The 20,083-nt window shown below is 36.3% G+C and overlaps 1 protein-coding gene across 1 annotated transcript in view; it reads right to left on the bottom strand.

Moving 5' to 3' along the window:
• Window positions 1-20,083, bottom strand: part of LOC134060137 (low affinity immunoglobulin gamma Fc region receptor II-like) — a 49,436-nt gene continuing 29,353 nt past the window's right edge. Inside the window, exons 5-11 of the mRNA XM_062516749.1 lie at window positions 2,106-2,372; window positions 1,530-1,646; window positions 1,370-1,400; window positions 941-1,008; window positions 757-807; window positions 637-678; window positions 1-442 (exon numbers count right to left, since the gene is read on the bottom strand). Of these exons, the coding sequence (XP_062372733.1) occupies window positions 399-442; window positions 637-678; window positions 757-807; window positions 941-1,008; window positions 1,370-1,400; window positions 1,530-1,646; window positions 2,106-2,372 (620 nt within the window). The 3' untranslated portion in view covers window positions 1-398. The remainder of the gene's footprint in view (window positions 443-636; window positions 679-756; window positions 808-940; window positions 1,009-1,369; window positions 1,401-1,529; window positions 1,647-2,105; window positions 2,373-20,083) is intronic.

The raw sequence follows: 20,083 nt of genomic DNA, 5'->3' as shown, positions 1-20,083 counted from the left end.
AGCATAACAGAACAGGGTTTAATATAAGTAATAATATCATAAAGGGGCTTGCACCATCTTTAGTTCTCCCCAAAGGCTTTCCTCCTTGTCCAAACGTCTCACTCTCTCTTCTCTGTAAGCGGAGGGTACTATAATTCTCACTAAATGAAGAAATGAGTCAGCATTAGACTTGCACATGATGATGGCTAGATTCACTGTAGTGCAAGTGGGGTGGAGGGCCAGGAAGTCACTGTGAGATCACCTACACCCTCTACTGGTGAAGACACGGTATCAACAGAGAAGTTTTAAACACAGGACGTGTGCACACAGATCACTTTCACCACAGGCAGCATTACAGTGTAGGTAACAGGGCTTCATGGTTGTAAAGGTTGTGAGTTCAATCCCATGCTGATGCTGCTTCACTTCACAAGCTGATATGGATTACATGGTGACGAAAGGTTTCCTAGACACAAAGCACAGATACAGAAGTGCAACTGTTGTATGATAGATATGTTAAGTTATCGTCACATATACACACACGTTTATAAATTAAGAGTACATCTTTCATATATCTAAATGTGATTTAAGTGGTCGATTTAAGATTAATATACCACATGCTATCAATAGCTTTGTCCATCTTGAGTGATAGATACATACCCATTTTGCTGAGCGACAGTTTGTCATACACTGTATCCAGCACTGTCAATAAATAAACCTCAGTGAGAACTGGCATTGTTATAAATGATAAAGTAATCTGGTTGTCCCATGAAACCTCACCTGGTCTGCTCTGGTCTGTGAGTGGAATTGTTTCATAAACAGGAAGCCCTCCTAATAGACAGAGCATTATTATTAGTCATTAAAGTCACTCTTTCTATGCAGTTTTCAATAAATGGTATTTCATTACATACAGTAGGATTTAAACAATAACACTTGATATGCACGAGTGGGAGGCCTTGCTCACCTCCATCAGACTGATGCTGGTGCTCATCAGCATGTCTCTCAGCCAGACCAGTAGGGGGCGATAGAGATCTAAATGGCACATCAACATGCACATCACAGCAACATGTCACCGTACTGAACTGTAAATTAAACCTGAATAATTGTGATTTTCTCTATTTTTCTCTTGAGGTCAAAGTCAAGAATATATTGGTTGGAACAACACAGCCAAGCAACTAAATGTCCTAATCACATTTAACTCTGTCAGCTGCTGTCAGTGATGCCATGGCAACACCTGATAACACTTGGGTATCATACAGTAGCTGTATCACTACATTAAAATATAGCATCAGCATAATACTGTATGCCATATTGAACACTAAATGTATGTGTCATACATTATAAAGGAGTGATAGAACTTATAGAATTGATAGAACTTATAGAATGTACTTACGGCCCTGCACTGGAGGAGATGGAAATGGGACCTGCAGGCACACAATCAAGTTAAGAAAAACAACTCCTCTAAATAGCAAAATAAAATATTAAATAAATATAAATATAAAACAATACAAAATAAAAATAATATTAATTCATATTCAAAGGGATCAGTTCACCTTTCTGTCTTCTGTAGTAATATGAAATAACTTTTAAAATGATGACAGTGAGGACCACTCCTCCGACCACACCCCCAGCCACTGCAACACCCGTTATAAAAGGACTGGACTCAGAACCTGAAAACGAATCGGTATATCTAAACCTTAGGAGTATACTATTAAGTTACACATACTGAGGAGTTCTTTCTGTGCGCTGGCTCCACAAACCCTGAACTAGCGATGAAGTAGTTTGAGGTAATTTGTACTATGATAATGGTTACGATCCTGACTGTCGCTGCAACTTACTGTAGCTCGCTAACTAACCCACTTATTTTGCTTCATAGTATACCGTCCTTGTATCACACAATTAGTTTTGAGACATACATATTTCTAGACATACAATAATATACATTTAACATATACAAAGGAGGGGCACTGTGGCACAACAGAATACAACACCATACCATGCACGCACCCAAGTGCCCACCCCATCTCTCTCTCTCTTTCTCCCACTCGCTTCCTGTCAATCTTCACTGTCCTATCCAAATAAAGGCAAAAAACAAGACATACAACATATGTACTTGGAGAAAAACTCACCCTTCTTGCCAACAGAAACTGCATTACTGAGCTGTGTTGATGTGGGTCTCTCTCCTCTCACTCCCTGACACCAGTATGTCCCCTCATCAGACTCAGTAGCTCTGGTGATGGTGAAGTTGTTCCCCTCAATCTCAAGATTATTTTTTCTGTCCTTGTACCACTTATATGTCCAGTTACTGTGTGATTCTATCACACACTTCAGAGTGACCGTCGTCCCAGTGGACACAGGACTCTGTGGCTCCGCTGTTAGCTTAGCTTCAGGTAGAGCTGCAGAAACAAACATGGACACCTAGAGGAGTTACATTTGAGGTGCATGGCGTGGCTATGACATTTAGTCCAACGATCAGGATGCATGACCTGTTCTACTTCATTGAATTACTGAAGGGTCTATTCATGTTTTTTTCTGGTTTAATTAGAGGGGATGCATCCCCTCTATTGAAATCCGGTCGCTTCTTATTATTAGAGGGGATGCATCCCCTCTATTGAAATCCGGTCGCTTCTTATTATTACAGTGCATGGAAATGCACTGTATTGATATTCCTTCGTTTTTTCTTTTTATTACAGTGCATGAAAATGCACTGTACTGTTCTTCCAAGGCTTCTTCTTCTTATTATTATTCCGCTGATCAAATTCATTTTTTCTATTCAGCTTGAACCGTTTAACTTAGAAACTTCATTCAAACGTCGCAACGTAGGTCTTAAATAGGGGAAGGCTGCTAAGTATTTTTCAACTTTGTAACTTTTATACTTTTTAAACTATAAATTAAAAACTATTACAAATTTCCCCATAGACTTAACATTGGCCTCTATGACATCACAATCGGATCATTAAGCAATTAGAATCTTATGCCAGGTGGCCAGCCCCACCTGCAGCAGCCCTCTCTCTCTCAGGCTTTAAGCATACAATCTCTCTGTGAAGACTACATATCCTGTTAACTGTTTCCTCTTTCCACAACTGTTTCAAAATAAAAGTCCTCACTGCAATAATACACTATTAAATCATTTAACCATTGAAACTACTCAACTATTTAACTGTTCAACCATTCCAACTGTCAGTTATCATCAACTATGCCTCCAGTCAACTACATGAGACCTCCATGCACCTAGCAACCAACATAGCAACCATCAAAATTAAGCGTTTATGACCGTTTCCATAGCAACCAACATGATTTTACTACAGTAACTTCTTTATTCCTGATAGTGGCAGCCATGGATACCCCATCAACAAATGTTTCAAAATAAAAGTCCTCAGTACCAAGTTAGCTAGTTAGCATGGTTAGCATAGTTAACATTGTTAGCATAGTTAGCATTTTTAACATAACTGCTAAAAATGATTAGCTAAGTTAGCTAATCAACCTGGTTAGCATTGTTAGCATAGTTAACATTGTTAGCATTGTTAACATTGTTAGCATTGTTAGCATTTTTAGCATAACTGCTAAAAATGATTAGCTAAGTTAGCTAATCAACGTGGTTAGCATTGTTAGCGTAGTTAGCATTGTTAGCATAGTTAACATTTTTAGCATTACTGCTAGAAATCATTAGCCAAGTAAAACAATCAACCTGGTTATCATTGTTAGCATAGTTAACATTTTAGAATACCTTTTAGAAATCATTAGTTAAGTTAGAACAGGAATGTTTAAGCTTTAAAATGTCTACCTAAACACTATCAACTCTCTTTAAACTATGCAACCACCATGTTTACCCTAGCTATACCTTAGTAGCCATATCTACATTATCTATCTATATTTTTTTTTGCATTTTCATGCACTGGTAATTCCTTGGAATTGCATTTCTAGTTATTATTTTTATTTTTATTATTCTTCCAGGCCCTAATTTGACTTGAACCACTTATCGTAGGAACTTGGTTCAAACTTGGTCACGTAGCTCTTGCATCAAATTTTCAGTCTATTACTTTTCATATTTCTACGACTTTTACTTTTTGAGATATTAAATAAAAACTAAACTTAATTTTGCCATAGACTTAACATTGGCTTTGTGACATCATAATTAGCTTTCAAAGAAATAGAATGGAATCAACTTTGCCAGTGTTCTCTCACTGACTTCAGCAACTTCAATGGACCTTCTTCTCTGTGTGTCTCTCCATTGAACTGGATAGCTCACTTGTCATCCCCACTTTCTTTCACTTCTTTTTCTTCACTTCCTCTGACTTTCTCTATCACTCTCTCTATTTCTCCCAATTTCAATAACTTTTCAAAACTATATTTAAAATAACACTTTTTATAGCAAAGCAACCACTATAATTACTTAGTAACAACCTAGCAACCACTTCCATAATGACACCCTGGCAACCACCTTAGCAACCAATGTGATTTCCCTAGCAACCAACATGATTTCCCTAGCAACCAACCTAGTAACCACTTTTTATAGAATAGTAACCATTTTAATTAGCCTAGCAACACCTTAGTAATCACTTTCAGTACCCTAGCATAATCCTTGCAATGACTTTCCATGCACTGGTATTTCCTTCAGGAAATGCTTTTCTAGTTATTATAGTGCATGAAAATGCACTATATTGTTCTTCCTAGGTTTCTTATTATTACAGTGCATGAAAATGCACTGTACTGTTCTTCCTAGGCTTCTTATTACAGTGCATGAAAATGCACTGTACTGTTCTTCCTAGGCTTCTTCTTCTTCTTCTTATTATTCCGCTTACCAAATTCATTTTTTCTATTCAGCTTGAACCGTTTAACCTAGAAACTTCATTCAAACGTTGTAACGTAGGTCTTCAATAGGGGCATGCTGCTAAGTATTTTTCAACTTTGTAACTTTTATACTTTTTAAACTATAAATTAAAAACTATTAAAAATTTCCCCATAGACTTAACATTGGCCTCTATGACATCACAGTCGGGTCGTTAAGCAATTAGAATCTTATGCCAGGTGGCCAGCCCCACCTGCAGCAGCCCTCTCTCTCTCAGGCTTTAAGCATACAACTCTCTGTGAAGACTACATATCCTGTTAACCTGTTTCGTCTTTCCACAACTGTTTCAAAATAAAAGTCCTCACTGCAATAATACACTATTAAATCATTTAACCATTGAAACTACAACTATTTAACTGTTCAACCATTCCAACTGTCAGTTATCATCAACTATGCCTCCAGTCAACTACATGAGACCTCCATGTACCTGGCAACCAACATAGCAACCATCAAAATTAAGCGTTTATGACCGTTTCCATAGCAACCAACATGATTTTACTACAGTAACTTCTTTATTCCTGATAGTGGCAGCCATGGATACCCTATCAACAAATGTTTCAAAATAAAAGTCCTCAGTAGCAAGTTAGCTAGTTAGCATGGTTAGCATAGTTACCATCGTTAGCAATTTTAGCATAGCTGCTAGAAATGATCAGCTAAGTTAGCTAATTAACCTAGTTAGCATTGCTAACATAGTTAGCATTGTTAGCATAGTTAGCATTTTTAGCATAACTGCTAGAAATTATTAGCTAAGTTAGCTAATCAACCTGGTTGGCATTGTTAGCATAGTTGACATTGTTAACGTAGTTAGCATTTTTAACATAACTGCTAGAAATGATTAGCTAAGTTAGCTAATCAACCTGGTTAGCATAGTTAGCATTGTTAGCATAGTTAGCATTTTTAGCATAACTGATAGAAATCATTAGCTAGGTTAGCTAATCAACCTGGTTAACATTGCTAGCATAGTTAGCATTGTTAGCATAGTTAACATTTTTAACATTTTTGTTAGAAATCATTAGTTAAGTTAGCTGATCAACCTGGTTAGCATTGTTAACATAGTTAGCATTGTTAACATTTTTACCATAACTGTTAGAAATCATTAGCTTAGTAAACCAATCAACCTGGTTATCATTGTTAACATTTTAACATACCTTTTAGAAATCATTAGTTAAGTTACAACTGGAATGTTTAACCTTTAAACTGTCTACCTTCACACATTAACTCTCTTTAAACTATGCAACCACCATGTTTACCCTAGCTACACCTTAGTAACCATATCTACATTATCTATCTATATATTTTTGCATTTTCATGCACTGGTAATTCCTTGGAATTGCATTTCTAGTTATTATTATTCCGCTTACCAAATTCATTTTTTCTATTCAGCTTGAACCGTTTAACCTAGAAACTTCATTCAAACGTTGTAACGTAGGTCTTCAATAGGGGCATGCTGCTAAGTATTTTTCAACTTTGTAACTTTTATACTTTTTAAACTATAAATTAAAAACTATTAAAAATTTCCCCATAGACTTAACATTGGCCTCTATGACATCACAGTCGGGTCGTTAAGCAATTAGAATCTTATGCCAGGTGGCCAGCCCCACCTGCAGCAGCTCTCTCTCTCTCTCAGGCTTTAAGCATACAACTCTCTGTGAAGACTACATATCCTGTTAACCTGTTTCGTCTTTCCACAACCGTTTCAAAATAAAAGTCCTCACTGCAATAATACACTATTAAATCATTTAACCATTGAAACTACTCAACTATTTAACTGTTCAACCATTCCAACTGTCAGTTATCATCAACTATGCCTCCAGTCAACTACATGAGACCTCCATGTACCTGGCAACCAACATAGCAACCATTAAAATTAAGCGTTTATGACCGTTTCCATAGCAACCAACATGATTTTACTACAGTAACTTCTTTATTCCTGATAGTGGCAGCCATGGATACCCTATCAACAAATGTTTCAAAATAAAAGTCCTCAGTAGCAAGTTAACTAGTTAGCATGGTTAGCATAGTTAGCATCGTTAGCATTTTTAGCATAGCTGCTAGAAATGATTAGCTAAGTTAGCTAATCAACCTAGTTAGCATTGCTAACATAGTTAGCATTGTTAGCATAGTTAGCATTTTTAGCATAACTGCTAGAAATGATTAGCTAAGTTAGCTAATCAACCTGGTTGGCATTGTTAGCATAGTTGACATTGTTAACGTAGTTAGCATTTTTAACATAACTGCTAGAAATGATTAGCTAAGTTAGCTAATCAACCTGGTTAGCATAGTTAGCATTGTTAGCATAGTTAGCATTTTTAGCATTACTGATAGAAATCATTAGCTAGGTTAGCTAATCAACCTGGTTAACATTGGTAGCATAGTTAGCATTGTTAGCATAGTTAACATTTTTAACATTTTTGTTAGAAATCATTAGTTAAGTTAGCTGATCAACCTGGTTAGCATTGTTAACATAGTTAGCATTGTTAACATTTTTACCATAACTGTTAGAAATCATTAGCTTAGTAAACCAATCAACCTGGTTATCATTGTTAACATTTTAACATACCTTTTAGAAATCATTAGTTAAGTTACAACTGGAATGTTTAACCTTTAAACTGTCTACCTTCACACATTAACTCTCTTTAAACTATGCAACCACCATGTTTACCCTAGCTACACCTTAGTAACCATATCTACATTATCTATCTATATATTTTTGCATTTTCATGCACTGGTAATTCCTTGGAATTGCATTTCTAGTTCCACTTCTTCTTCTAACGCTCGCAATTCAGCTTGAACCGTTTAACGTAGAAACTTGATTAAAACTTTGCTACGTAGGTCTTACTAAGGAGACCTGTGCAATTTATTTTTCAACTTTGTAACTTTTATACTTTTTAAACTGTAAATTAAAAACTATTAAACATTTCCCCATAGACTTAACATTGCTCATTATGACATCACGGCAGCAATTAGAATGTTACGCCAGGTGGCCAGTCCAGGTGCAGCAGCTCTCTCTCTCTCTCTCAGGCTTTAAACTGGATCTCTTGAGACTACATTTTCTGTTCCCCCGTATCAACGGTATCAACATAAGTCTTCCTAATTCCATCCAACTTTCTATCCATTCATCTTCTTCAAACCATTCACTCATCCACCCATTCTAAACAGTCTGCCTATCAACATCAATTAGACGATCTACATTCAACTTTGAAACAATCTACTCTGTCTCAGGCCTGGCTCTCTTAAGACTAGCCAGTTAAATTGATTACACCTGTATCTGTATCCACTACTCTCTCAGTAGAGAGCTGTGTCTCTCCATTCTACAAGAATATAAGGCACATTCCATCCAACTTTCTATCCATTCATCTTCTTCAGACCATTCACTCATCCACCCATTAAACTGTTTATCAACATCCATTAAACTCTCTGTCTATCAACATTAATTAGACGATCTACATTCAACTTTTAAACAATCTACTCTGTCTCAGAGCCACCTGGGCACCAACTGTCAGTTTCTCTGGCTTTAAGCATACAGTCTCTCAGAAGACTACATATCCTGTTAACTGTTTCCTCTGTCCACAACTGTTTCAAAATAAAAGTCCTCACTGCAATAATACACTATTAAATCATTTAACCATTGAAACTACTCAACTATTGAACTGTTCAACCATTCCAACTGTCAGTTATCATCCACTATGCCTCCAGTCAACTACATGAAACCTCCATGTACCTAGCAACCAATATAGCAACCATTAAAATTAAGTGTTTATGACCGTTTCCATAGCAACCAACATGATTATACTGCAGTAACTTCTTGTTTCTTGATAGTGGCCACCATGGATACCCTAGCAACAAATGTTTCAAAATAAAAGTCCTCACTAGCAAGTTAGCTAGTTAGCATGGTTAGCATAGTTAGCATTTTTAGCATAACTGCTAGAAATCATCGGTTAAGTTAGCTAATCAACCTGGTTATCATTGTTAGTAAAGTTATCATTGCTAGCATAATTAGCATTTTTAGCGTAACTGCTAGAAATCATTACCTAAGTTAGCTAATCAACATTTTAACATGAATAGAAATCATTAGTTAAGTTAGAGCTGGAATGTTTCATCTTTAAACTGTCTACCTTCACACTCAACTCTCTGTAAACTATGCAACCACCATGTTTACCCTAGCTACACCTTAGCAACCATATCTACATTATCTATCTATTTTTGCATTTTCAGGCACTGGTAATTCCTTGGAATTGCATTTCTAGTTATTATTATTCTTTTTACCTTTTTGTGCGCGCTATTCAGCCCGAACCGCTTAACGTACAAACTTGGTTGAAACACCGTTCTGTAGATCTTCCAAATATCTACTAGACAATCTATTTGACATTTTTGAGAAGTTTATACTTTTTGAGATATTTGTAATTAAAAGTGTATTTTTCCTCCATAGACTTTAATGGAGAATGTGATGTCATAATGAGCCAGAACTCTCAGTTCCCAGTCTAGTTAGAACACTGCCCTGTGAATCCAACTGTCACTTTTAATCAAAGATTCTAGAACAGAGTTCCACTTTAGAATGTTTGGCTTTAAGCATCTCTCTCTCTCCCTGAACTACACATCCTATTGAAGTGTTTCCTGTGTGTCAAAATAAAAGTCTACCCAACAGATTGCATCCCCTCGTGTAATTCCTCGGGAATTGCATTTCTAGTTAGAGTGCATGAAAATGCACTCTACTGTTATCCGATTTATTATAGTGCATGAAAATGCACTATACTGTTATTCCAAGTTTTCTTATTCTTATTACAGTGCATGAAAATGCACTGTACTGTTATTCCAAGTCTTCTTCCGCAACTTCTTCTTATTATTCTTCTTCTAACGCACGCAATTCAGCTTGAACCGTTTAACGTAAAAACTTCATTCAAACTTTGTTGCGTAGGTCTTGCTTATGCCATGTGTGCTTTGTATTTTTCAACTTTGTAACTTTTATACTTTTTAAACTATTAGTTAAAAACTATCACCATTTCCCCCATAGACTTAACATTGCTCATTATGACATCACGGCAGCAATTAGAATGTTACCCCAGCTGGTCAGCCACCTGGGCACCAACTGTCAGTTTCTCTCAGGCTCCTCTCTGAAGACTACATATTCTGTTCCCCTGTATCCTCTGCGCACAACAGTATCAAAATAAGTCCTCCTAATTCCATCCAACTTTATATCCATTCATCTTCTTCAAACCATTCACTCATCCACCCATTCTAAACAGTCTGCCTATCAACAACATCAATTAGACGCTCTACATTGAACTTTTAAACAATCTACTCTGTCTCAGGCTGGCTCTCTTAAGACTAGCCAGTTAAATTGATTACACCTGTATCTGTATCCACTACTCTCAGTAGAGAGCTGTGTCTCTCCATTCTACAAGAATATAAGGCACATTCCATTCAACATTCTATCCATTCATCTTCTTCAGACCATTCACTCATCCACCCATTAAACTGTCTATCAACATCTATTAAACAATCTGTCTATCAACATCCATTAAACTCTCTGTCTATCAACATTAATTAGACTATCTACATTCAACTTTTAAATTATTTACTCTGTCTCAGGCTTTAAGAGTAGCCTACTCTGGCTCTCTTAAGACTAGCCAGTTAAATTGATTACACCTGTGTCAACTACTCTCAGAGAGCTGTATCAGTGTCTCTCTTAACAAGAATATAAGGCACATTCCATCCAACCTTCTATCCATTCATCTTCTTCAGACCATTCACTCATCCACCCATTAAACTGTCAATCAATATCTATTAAACAATCTGCCTATCAACATCCATTAAACATTCTGTCTATCAACATTAATTAGACTATCTACATACTATCTACATACAACAAGTATTTACTGTGGGTCCCTCTCAAGCAGCGTTTATATGTCCTCCCTCGCTCCTCGATCCTCAATGATCTACATAAAGAAAGATAGAAGAAGGGCTAGACTATCCCATTGTTGCCGCTCCATCATTCTTTATGTAGATCAGTGAGGAGCGAGAGAGGACGCGTAAACGCTATGAGAGGCACCTTCTGTCTCAGGCTTTAAGCATACAATCTCATTAAGACTACAGATCCTGTTTCACTACTTCCTCTGTCCACAACTGTTTCAAAATAAAGGTCCTCACTGCAATAATACACTATTAAATCATTTAACCATTGAAACTACTCAACTATTGAACTGTTCAACCATTCCAACTGTCAGTTATCATCCACTATGCCTCCAGTCAACTACATGAAACCTCCATGTACCTAGCAACCAACATAGCAACCATTAAAATGAAGTGTTTATGACTGTTTCCATAGCAACCAACATCATTTTACTGCAGTAACTTCTTGTTTCCTGATAGTGGCCACCATGGATACCCTAGCAACAAATGTTTCAAAATAAAAGTCCTCACTAGCAAGTTAGCTAGTTAGCATGGTTAGCATAGTTAGCATTGTTAGCATTTTTAGCATAACTGCAAAAAATCATCAAATAAGTTAGCTAATCAACCTGGTTAGCATTGTTAGCAAATGTAGCATTGTTAGCATAGTTAGCATTTTTAGCATTGCTGCTAGAAATCATCGGTTAAGTTAGTTAATCAACCTGGTTAGCATTGTTAATAAAGTTAGCATTGCTAGCATAATTAACATTTTTAGCGTAACTGCTAGAAATCATTAGTTAAGTTAGAACTGGAATGTTTCATCTTTAAACTATCTACCTTCACACTATCAACTCTCTGTAAACTATGCAACCACCACGTTTACCCTAGCTACACCTTAGTAACCATATCTACATTATCTATCTATTTTTGCATTTTCATGCACTGGTAATTCCTTGGAATTGCATTTCTAGTTCTTATTTTTATTTTTCCTCTAACGTTTTTGTGCGTTCAATTCAGCTTCAACCGTTTAACGTAGAAACTTCATTCAAACTGTGCTGCGTAGGTCTTACTTAGGTGACTTCAGCTTTGTATTTTTCAACTTTGAAAACTTAATCGTTGAATTTATATTAATTTTTTAAACCATTTTTTCTCCCATAGACTTAACATTGGATTATGACATCATAATAGGGCAATTAGAATCTTATGCCAGGTGGCCAGCCCCACCTGCAGCAGCTCTCTCTCTCTCTCAGGCTTTAAGCATACAATCTCTCTGAAGACTACACATATCCTGTTAAACTGTTTCCTCTGTCCACAACTGTTTCAAAATAAAAGTCCTCACTGCAATAATACACTATTAAATCATTTAACCATTGAAACTACTCAACTATTGAACTGTTCAACCATTCCAACTGTCAGTTATCATCAACTATGCCTCCAGTCAACTACATGAAACCTCCATGTACCTAGCAACCAACATAGCAACCATTAAAATTAAGCGTTTATGACCGTTTCCATAGCAACCAACATGATTTTACTACAGTAACTTCTTTATTCCTGATAGTGGCCACCATAGATACCCCATCAACAAATGTTTCAAAATAAAAGTCCTCACTAGCAAGTTAGCTAGTTAGCATGGTTAGCATTGTTAGCATAGTTAGCATTTTTAGCATAACTGCTAGAAATGGTTAGCTAAGATAGCTAATCAACCTGGTTAGCATTGTTAGCATAGTTAGCATTGTTAGCATAGTTAGCATTTTTAGCATAACTGTTAGAAATGATTAGCTAAGTTAGCGAATCAGCCTGGTTAGCATTGTTAGCATTTTTAACATAACTGCTAGAAATCATTAGTTCAGTTAGAACTGTAATGTTTAAGCTTTAAACTGTCTACCTTCACACTATCAGCTTTCTTTAAACTATGCAACCACCATGTTTACCCTAGCTACACCTTAGTAACTATATCTACATTATCTACTGTATCTATACATTTTTGCATTTTCATGCACTCGTAATTTCCCTGGAATTACATTCTCTAGTTACAGTGCATGGAAATGCACTGTATTGATATTCCTTCGTTTTTTCTTTTTATTACAGTGCATGGAAATGCACTGTATTGATATTCCTTCGTTTTTTCTTTTTATTATTACAGTGCATGGAAATGCACTGTATTGTTATTCCTAGGCTTTTTCTTTTTATTATTACAGTGCATGGAAATGCACTGTATTGTTATTCCTAGGCTTTTTACAGTGCATGAAAATGCACTGTACTGTTCTTCCTCGGTCTTCTTCTTCTTATTATTCTTCTTCTAACGCACGCAATTCAGCTTCAACCGCTTAACGTAGAAACTCCATTAAAATTTTGACGCGTAGGTCTTACTTACGCGATGTGGGCTTTGTATTTTTCAACTTTGTAACTTTTATACTTTTTAAACTATTAGTTAAAAACTATTACAATTTCCCCCATAGACTTAACATGGCTCATTATGACATCACGGCAGCAATTAGAATGTTACCCCAGCTGGTCAGCCACCTGGGCACCAACTGTCAGTTTCTCTCAGGCTTTACAATCTCTCTGAAGACTACATATTCTGTTCCCCTGTATCCTCTGCGCACAACAGTATCAAAATAAGTCCTCCTAATTCCATTCAACTTTATATCCATTCATCTTCTTCAAACCATTCACTCATCCACCCATTCTAAACAGTCTGCCTATCAACATCAATTAGACGCTCTACATTCAACTTTTAAACAATCTACTCTGTCTCAGGCTGGCTCTCTTAAGACTAGCCAGTTAAATTGATTACACCTGTATCTGTATCCACTACTCTCAGTAGAGAGCTGTGTCTCTCCATTCTACAAGAATATAAGGCACATTCCATCCAACATTCTATCCATTCATCTTCTTCAGACCATTCACTCATCCACCCATTAAACTGTCTATCAACATATATTAAACAATCTGTCTATCAACATCCATTAAACTCGCTGTGTCTCTCCATTCTACAAGAATATAAGGCACATTCCATCCAACATTCTATCCATTCATCTTCTTCAGACCATTCACTCATCCACCCATTAAACTGTCTATCAACATATATTAAACAATCTGTCTATCAACATCCATTAAACTCTCTGTCTATCAACATTAATTAGACTATCTACATTCAACTTTTAAATTATTTACTCTGTCTCAGGCTTTAAGAGTAGCCTACTCTGGCTCTCTTAAGACTAGCCAGTTAAATTGATTACACCTGTGTCAACTACTCTCAGAGAGCTGCATCAGTGTCTCTCTTAACAAGAATATAAGGCACATTCCATCCAACCTTCTATCCATTCATCTTCTTCAGACCATTCACTCATCCACCCATTAAACTGTCAATCAATATCTATTAAACAATCTGCCTATCAACATCCATTAAACATTCTGTCTATCAACATTAATTAGACTATCTACATACAACTTTTAAAGTATTTACTGTGGGTCCCTCTCAAGCAGCGTTTATATGTCCTCCCTCGCTCCTCGATCCTCAATGATCTACATAAAGAAAGATAGAAGAAGGGCTAGACTATCCCATTGTTGCCGCTCCATCATTCTTTATGTAGATCAGTGAGGAGCGAGAGAGGACGCGTAAACGCTATATGAGAGGCACCTTCTGTCTCAGGCTTTAAGCATACAATCTCATTAAGACTACAGATCCTGTTTCACTACGTCCTCTGTCCACAACTGTTTCAAAATAAAGGTCCTCACTGCAATAATACACTATTAAATCATTTAACCATTGAAACTACTCAACTATTGAACTGTTCAACCATTCCAACTGTCAGTTATCATCCACTATGCCTCCAGTCAACTACATGAAACCTCCATGTACCTAGCAACCAACAGAGCAACCATTAAAATTAAGTGTTTATGACCGTTTCCATAGCAACCAACATGATTATACTGCAGTAACTTCTTGTTTCCTGATAGTGGCCACCATGGATACCCTAGCAACAAATGTTTCAAAATAAAAGTCCTCACTAGCAAGTTAGCTAGTTAGCATGGTTAGCATAGTTAGCATTTTTAGCATAACTGCAAAAAATCATCAACTAAGTTAGCTAATCAACCTGGCTAGCTTTGTTAGCAAATTTAGCATTGTTAGCATAGTTAGCATTTTAGCATTACTGCTAGAAATCATCGGTTAAGTTAGCTAATCAACCTGGTTAGCATTGTTAGTAAAGTTAGCATTGCTAGCATAATAAGCATTTTTAACGTAACTGCTAGAAATCATTAGCTAAGTTAGCTAATCAACATTTTAACATGAATAGAAATCATTAGTTAAGTTAGAACTGGAACGTTTCATCTTTAAAATGTCTACCTTCACACTATCAACTCTCTGTAAACTATGCAACCACCATGTTTACTCTAGCTACACCTTAGTAACCATATCTACATTATCTATCTATTTTTGCATTTTCATGCACTGGTAATTCCTTGGAATTGCATTTCTAGTTATTTTTATTTTTCTTCTAACGTTTTTGTGCGCGCAATTCAGCTTCAACCGTTTAACGTAGAAACTTCGTTCAAACTGCGCTGCGTAGGTCTTACTTAGGTGACTTCAGCTTTGTATTTTTCAACTTTGTAACTTTTATACTTTTTGAACTATTAAATAAAAACTATTAAAATTTCCCCCATAGACTTAACATTGTGATTATGACATCATAATAGGGCAATTAGAATCTTATGCCAGGTGGCCGGCCACCTGCTGCTCTCTCTGTCTCAGGCTTTAAGCATACAATCTCATTAAGACTACAGATCCTGTTTCACTAGGCCTACTTCCTCTGTCCACAACTGTTTTAAAATAAAAGTCCTCACTGCAATAATGCACTATTAAATCCTTTAACCATTGAAACTACTCAACTATTTAACTGTTCAACCATTCCAACTGTCAGTTATCATCAACTATGCCTCCAGTCAACTACATGAAACCTCCATGTACCTAGCAACCAACATAGCAACCATTAAAATTAAGCTTTTATGACAGTTTCCATAGCAGCCAACATGATTATACTACAGTAACTTCTTTATTTCTGATAGTGGCCATCATGGATACCCTAGCAACAAATGTTTCAAAATAAAAGTCCTCACTAGCAAGTTAGCTAGTTAGCATGGTTAGCATAGTTAGCATAATTAGCATTTTTAACATAACTGCTAGAAATCATTAGCTAAGTTAGCTAATCAACCTGGTTAGCATTGTTAGCATAGTTAGCATTGTTAGCATAATTAGCATTTTTAGCATAACTGCTAGAAATCATCAACTAAGTTAGCTAATCAACCTCTTTAGCATAGTTAGCAAGGTAAGCATTGTTAGCATAGTTAGCTAATCTGGTAATCAGGTTAGCTAATTCAATTTTAAACTGTTTATCTTCGCACTATCAACTTTCAAAAACTATGAAACCACCATGTCTACCCTAGCAACACCTTAGTAACCATATCTACATAATTTATCTGTACATTTTTGCATTTTCATGCACTCGTAATTTCCTTGGAATTACATTCTCTAGTTATTACAGTGCATGAAAATGCACTGTACTGTTATTCCAAAACTTCTTATTATTACAGTGCATGAAAATGCACTGTACTGTTCTTCCTATTCTTCTTATTACAGTGCATGAAAATGCACTGTACTGTTCTTCCTAGGCTTCTTATTCTTCTTCTTCTAACGCTCGCAATTCAGCTTCAACCGTTTAACGTAGAAACTTCATTCAAACTTTGTTGCGTAGGTCTTGCTTATGCCATATGTGCTTTGTATTTTTCAACTTTGTAACTTTTATACTTTTTAAACTATTAGTTAAAAACTATCACCATTTCCCCCATAGACTTAACATTGCTCATTATGACATCACGGCAGCAATTAGAATGTTACCCCAGCTGGTCAGCCACCTGGGCACCAACTGTCAGTTTCTCTCAGGCTCCTCTCTGAAGACTACATATTCTGTTCCCCTGTATCCTCTGCGCACAACAGTATCAAAATAAGTCCTCCTAATTCCATCCAACTTTATATCCATTCATCTTCTTCAAACCATTCACTCATCCACCCATTCTAAACAGTCTGCCTATCAACAACATCAATTAGACGCTCTACATTGAACTTTTAAACAATCTACTCTGTCTCAGGCTGGCTCTCTTAAGACTAGCCAGTTAAATTGATTACACCTGTATCTGTATCCACTACTCTCAGTAGAGAGCTGTGTCTCTCCATTCTACAAGAATATAAGGCACATTCCATCCAACATTCCATTCATCTTCTTCAGACCATTCACTCATCCACCCATTAAACTGTCTATCAACATCTATTAAACAATCTGTCTATCAACATCCATTAAACTCTCTGTCTATCAACATTAATTAGACTATCTACATTCAACTTTTAAATTATTTACTCTGTCTCAGGCTTTAAGATACTCTGGCTCTCTTAAGACTAGCCAGTTAAATTGATTACACCTGTGTCAACTACTCTCAGAGAGCTGTATCAGTGTCTCTCTTAACAAGAATATAAGGCACATTCCATCCAACCTTCTATCCATTCATCTTCTTCAGACCATTCACTCATCCACCCATTAAACTGTCAATCAATATCTATTAAACAATCTGCCTATCAACATCCATTAAACATTCTATCTATCAACATTAATTAGACTATCTACATACAACTTTTAAAGTACTGTATTTACTGTGGGTCCCTCTCAAGCAGCGTTTATATGTCCTCCCTCGCTCCTCGATCCTCAATGATCTACATAAAGAAAGATAGAAGAAGGGCTAGACTATCCCATTGTTGCCGCTCCATCATTCTTTATGTAGATCAGTGAGGAGCGAGAGAGGACGCGTAAACGCTATGAGAAGCACCTTCTGTCTCAGGCTTTAAGCATACAATCTCATTAAGACTACAGATCCTGTTTCACTACTTCCTCTGTCCACAACTGTTTCAAAATAAAGGTCCTCACTGCAATAATACACTATTAAATCATTTAACCATTGAAACTACTCAACTATTGAACTGTTCAACCATTCCAACTGTCAGTTATCATCCACTATGCCTCCAGTCAACTACATGAAACCTCCATGTACCTAGCAACCAACATAGCAACCATTAAAACGTGTTTATGACCGTTTCCATAGCAACCAACATGATTATACTGCAGTAACTTCTTGTTTCCTGATAGTGGCCACCATGGATACCCTAGCAACAAATGTTTCAAAATAAAAGTCCTCACTAGCAAGTTAGCTAGTTATCATGGTTAGCATAGTTAGCATTGTTAGCATAGTTAGCATTTTTAGCATAACTGCAAAAAATCATCAACTAAGTTAGATAATCAACCTGGTTAGCATTGTTAGCAAATTTAGCATTGTTAACATAGTTAGCATTTTTAACATTACTGCTAGAAATCATCGGTTAAGTTAGCTAATCAACCTGGTTAGCATTGTTAGCATTGCTAGCATAGTAAGCATTTTTAGCGTAACTGCTAGAAATCATTAGCTAAGTTAGCTAATCAACATTTTAACATGAATAGAAATCATTAGTTAAGTTAGAACTGGAACGTTTCATCTTTAAACTGTCTACCTTCACACTATCAACTCTCTGTAAACTATGCAACCACCATGTTTACCCTAGCTACACCTTAGTAACCATATCTACATTATCTATCTATTTTTGCATTTTCATGCACTGGTAATTCCTTGGAATTGCATTTCTAGTTCTTTTTATTATTTTTATTATTATTATTCTTCCAGGCCCTAATTTGACTCTAACCGCTTATCGTAGGAACTTGGTTCAAACTTTGTCACGTAGCTCTTGCATCAAATTTTCAGTCTATTACTTTTCATATTTCTATGACTTTTACTTTTTGAGATATTAAATAAAAACTAAACTTTATTTTGCCATAGACTTTACATTGGCTTTGTGACATCATAATTAGCTTTTAAAGAAATAGAATGGAATCAACTTTGCCAGTGTTCTCTCACTGACTTCAGCAACTTCAATGGAACTTCTTCTCTGTGTGTCTCTCCATTGAACTGGATAGCTCACTTGTCATCCGCACTTTCTTTCACTTCTTTTTCTTCACTTCCTCTCACTTTCTCTATCACTCTCTCTATTTCTCCCAATTTCAATAACTTTTCAAAACTATATTTAAAATAACACTTTTTATAGCAAAGCAACCACTATAATTACTTAGTAATAACCTAGCAACCACTTCCATAATGACACCCTGGCAACCACCTTAGCAACCAATGTGATTTCCCTAGCAACCAATGTGATTTCCCTAGCAACCAACCTAGTAGCCACTTTATATAGAATAGTAACCACTTTATTTAGCCTAGCAACACCTTAGTAATCACTTTAAGTACCCTAGCATAATCCTTGCAATGACTTTCCATGCACTGGTATTTCCTTCAGGAAATGCTTTTCTAGTTTTTATTATTATTATTCTTCCAGGCCCTAATTTGCCTCGAACCGCTTATCGTAGGAACTTGGTTCAAACTTTGTCACATAGCTCTTGCATCAAATTTTCAGTCTATTACTTTTCATATTTCTACGACTTTTACTTTTTGAGATATTGAATAAAAACTAAACTTAATTTTGCCATAGACTTAACATTGGCTTTGTGACATCATAATTAGCTTTTAAAGAAATAGAATGGAATCCACTTTGCCGGTGTTCTCTCACTGACTTCAGCAACTTCAATGGAACTTCTTCTCTGTGTGTCTCTCCATTGAACTGTAGCCTATAGCTCACTTGTCATCCCCACTTTCTTTCACTTCTTTTTCTTCACTTCCTCTCACTTTCTCTATCGCTCTCTCTACTAGGCCTACTCCAAATTCCAATAATCTTTTAAACTATATTTAAATGAAACTTCAATGGAATTTCTTCTCTGTGTGTCTCTCCATTGAACTGGATAGCTCACTTGTCATCCCCAATTTCTTTCACTTCTTTTTCTTCTCTTCCTCTCACTTTCTCTATCGCTCTCTCTACTAGGCCTACTCCAAATTCCAATAATCTTTTAAACTATATTTAAATGAAACTTCAATGGAATTTCTTCTCTGTGTGTCTCTCCATTGAACTGGATAGCTCACTTGTCATCCCCTTTCTTTCACTTCTTTTTCTTCACTTCCTCTCACTTTCGCTATCTCTCTCTCTTTTAATTTCAATAATCTTTTAAACTATATTATATTTATATTAACACTACTAGCAACCACTATAATTGCCCTATTAAACTAGGCTATATCTGGTAACAATGTTGCGACTACGCCACAGCTGTTCAGGTGTGCGTGCGTTTTGGGTACACCACACTCATACTCACACGCCTCGCCGATTTTCTTCACTCAGAGCTCTACGTG

The sequence above is a fragment of the Sardina pilchardus genome, chromosome 16 (assembly GCF_963854185.1).
Source record: "Sardina pilchardus chromosome 16, fSarPil1.1, whole genome shotgun sequence".
Taxonomy (NCBI): domain Eukaryota; kingdom Metazoa; phylum Chordata; class Actinopteri; order Clupeiformes; family Clupeidae; genus Sardina; species Sardina pilchardus.
This window is presented reverse-complemented; position numbering and strand designations above follow the sequence as displayed.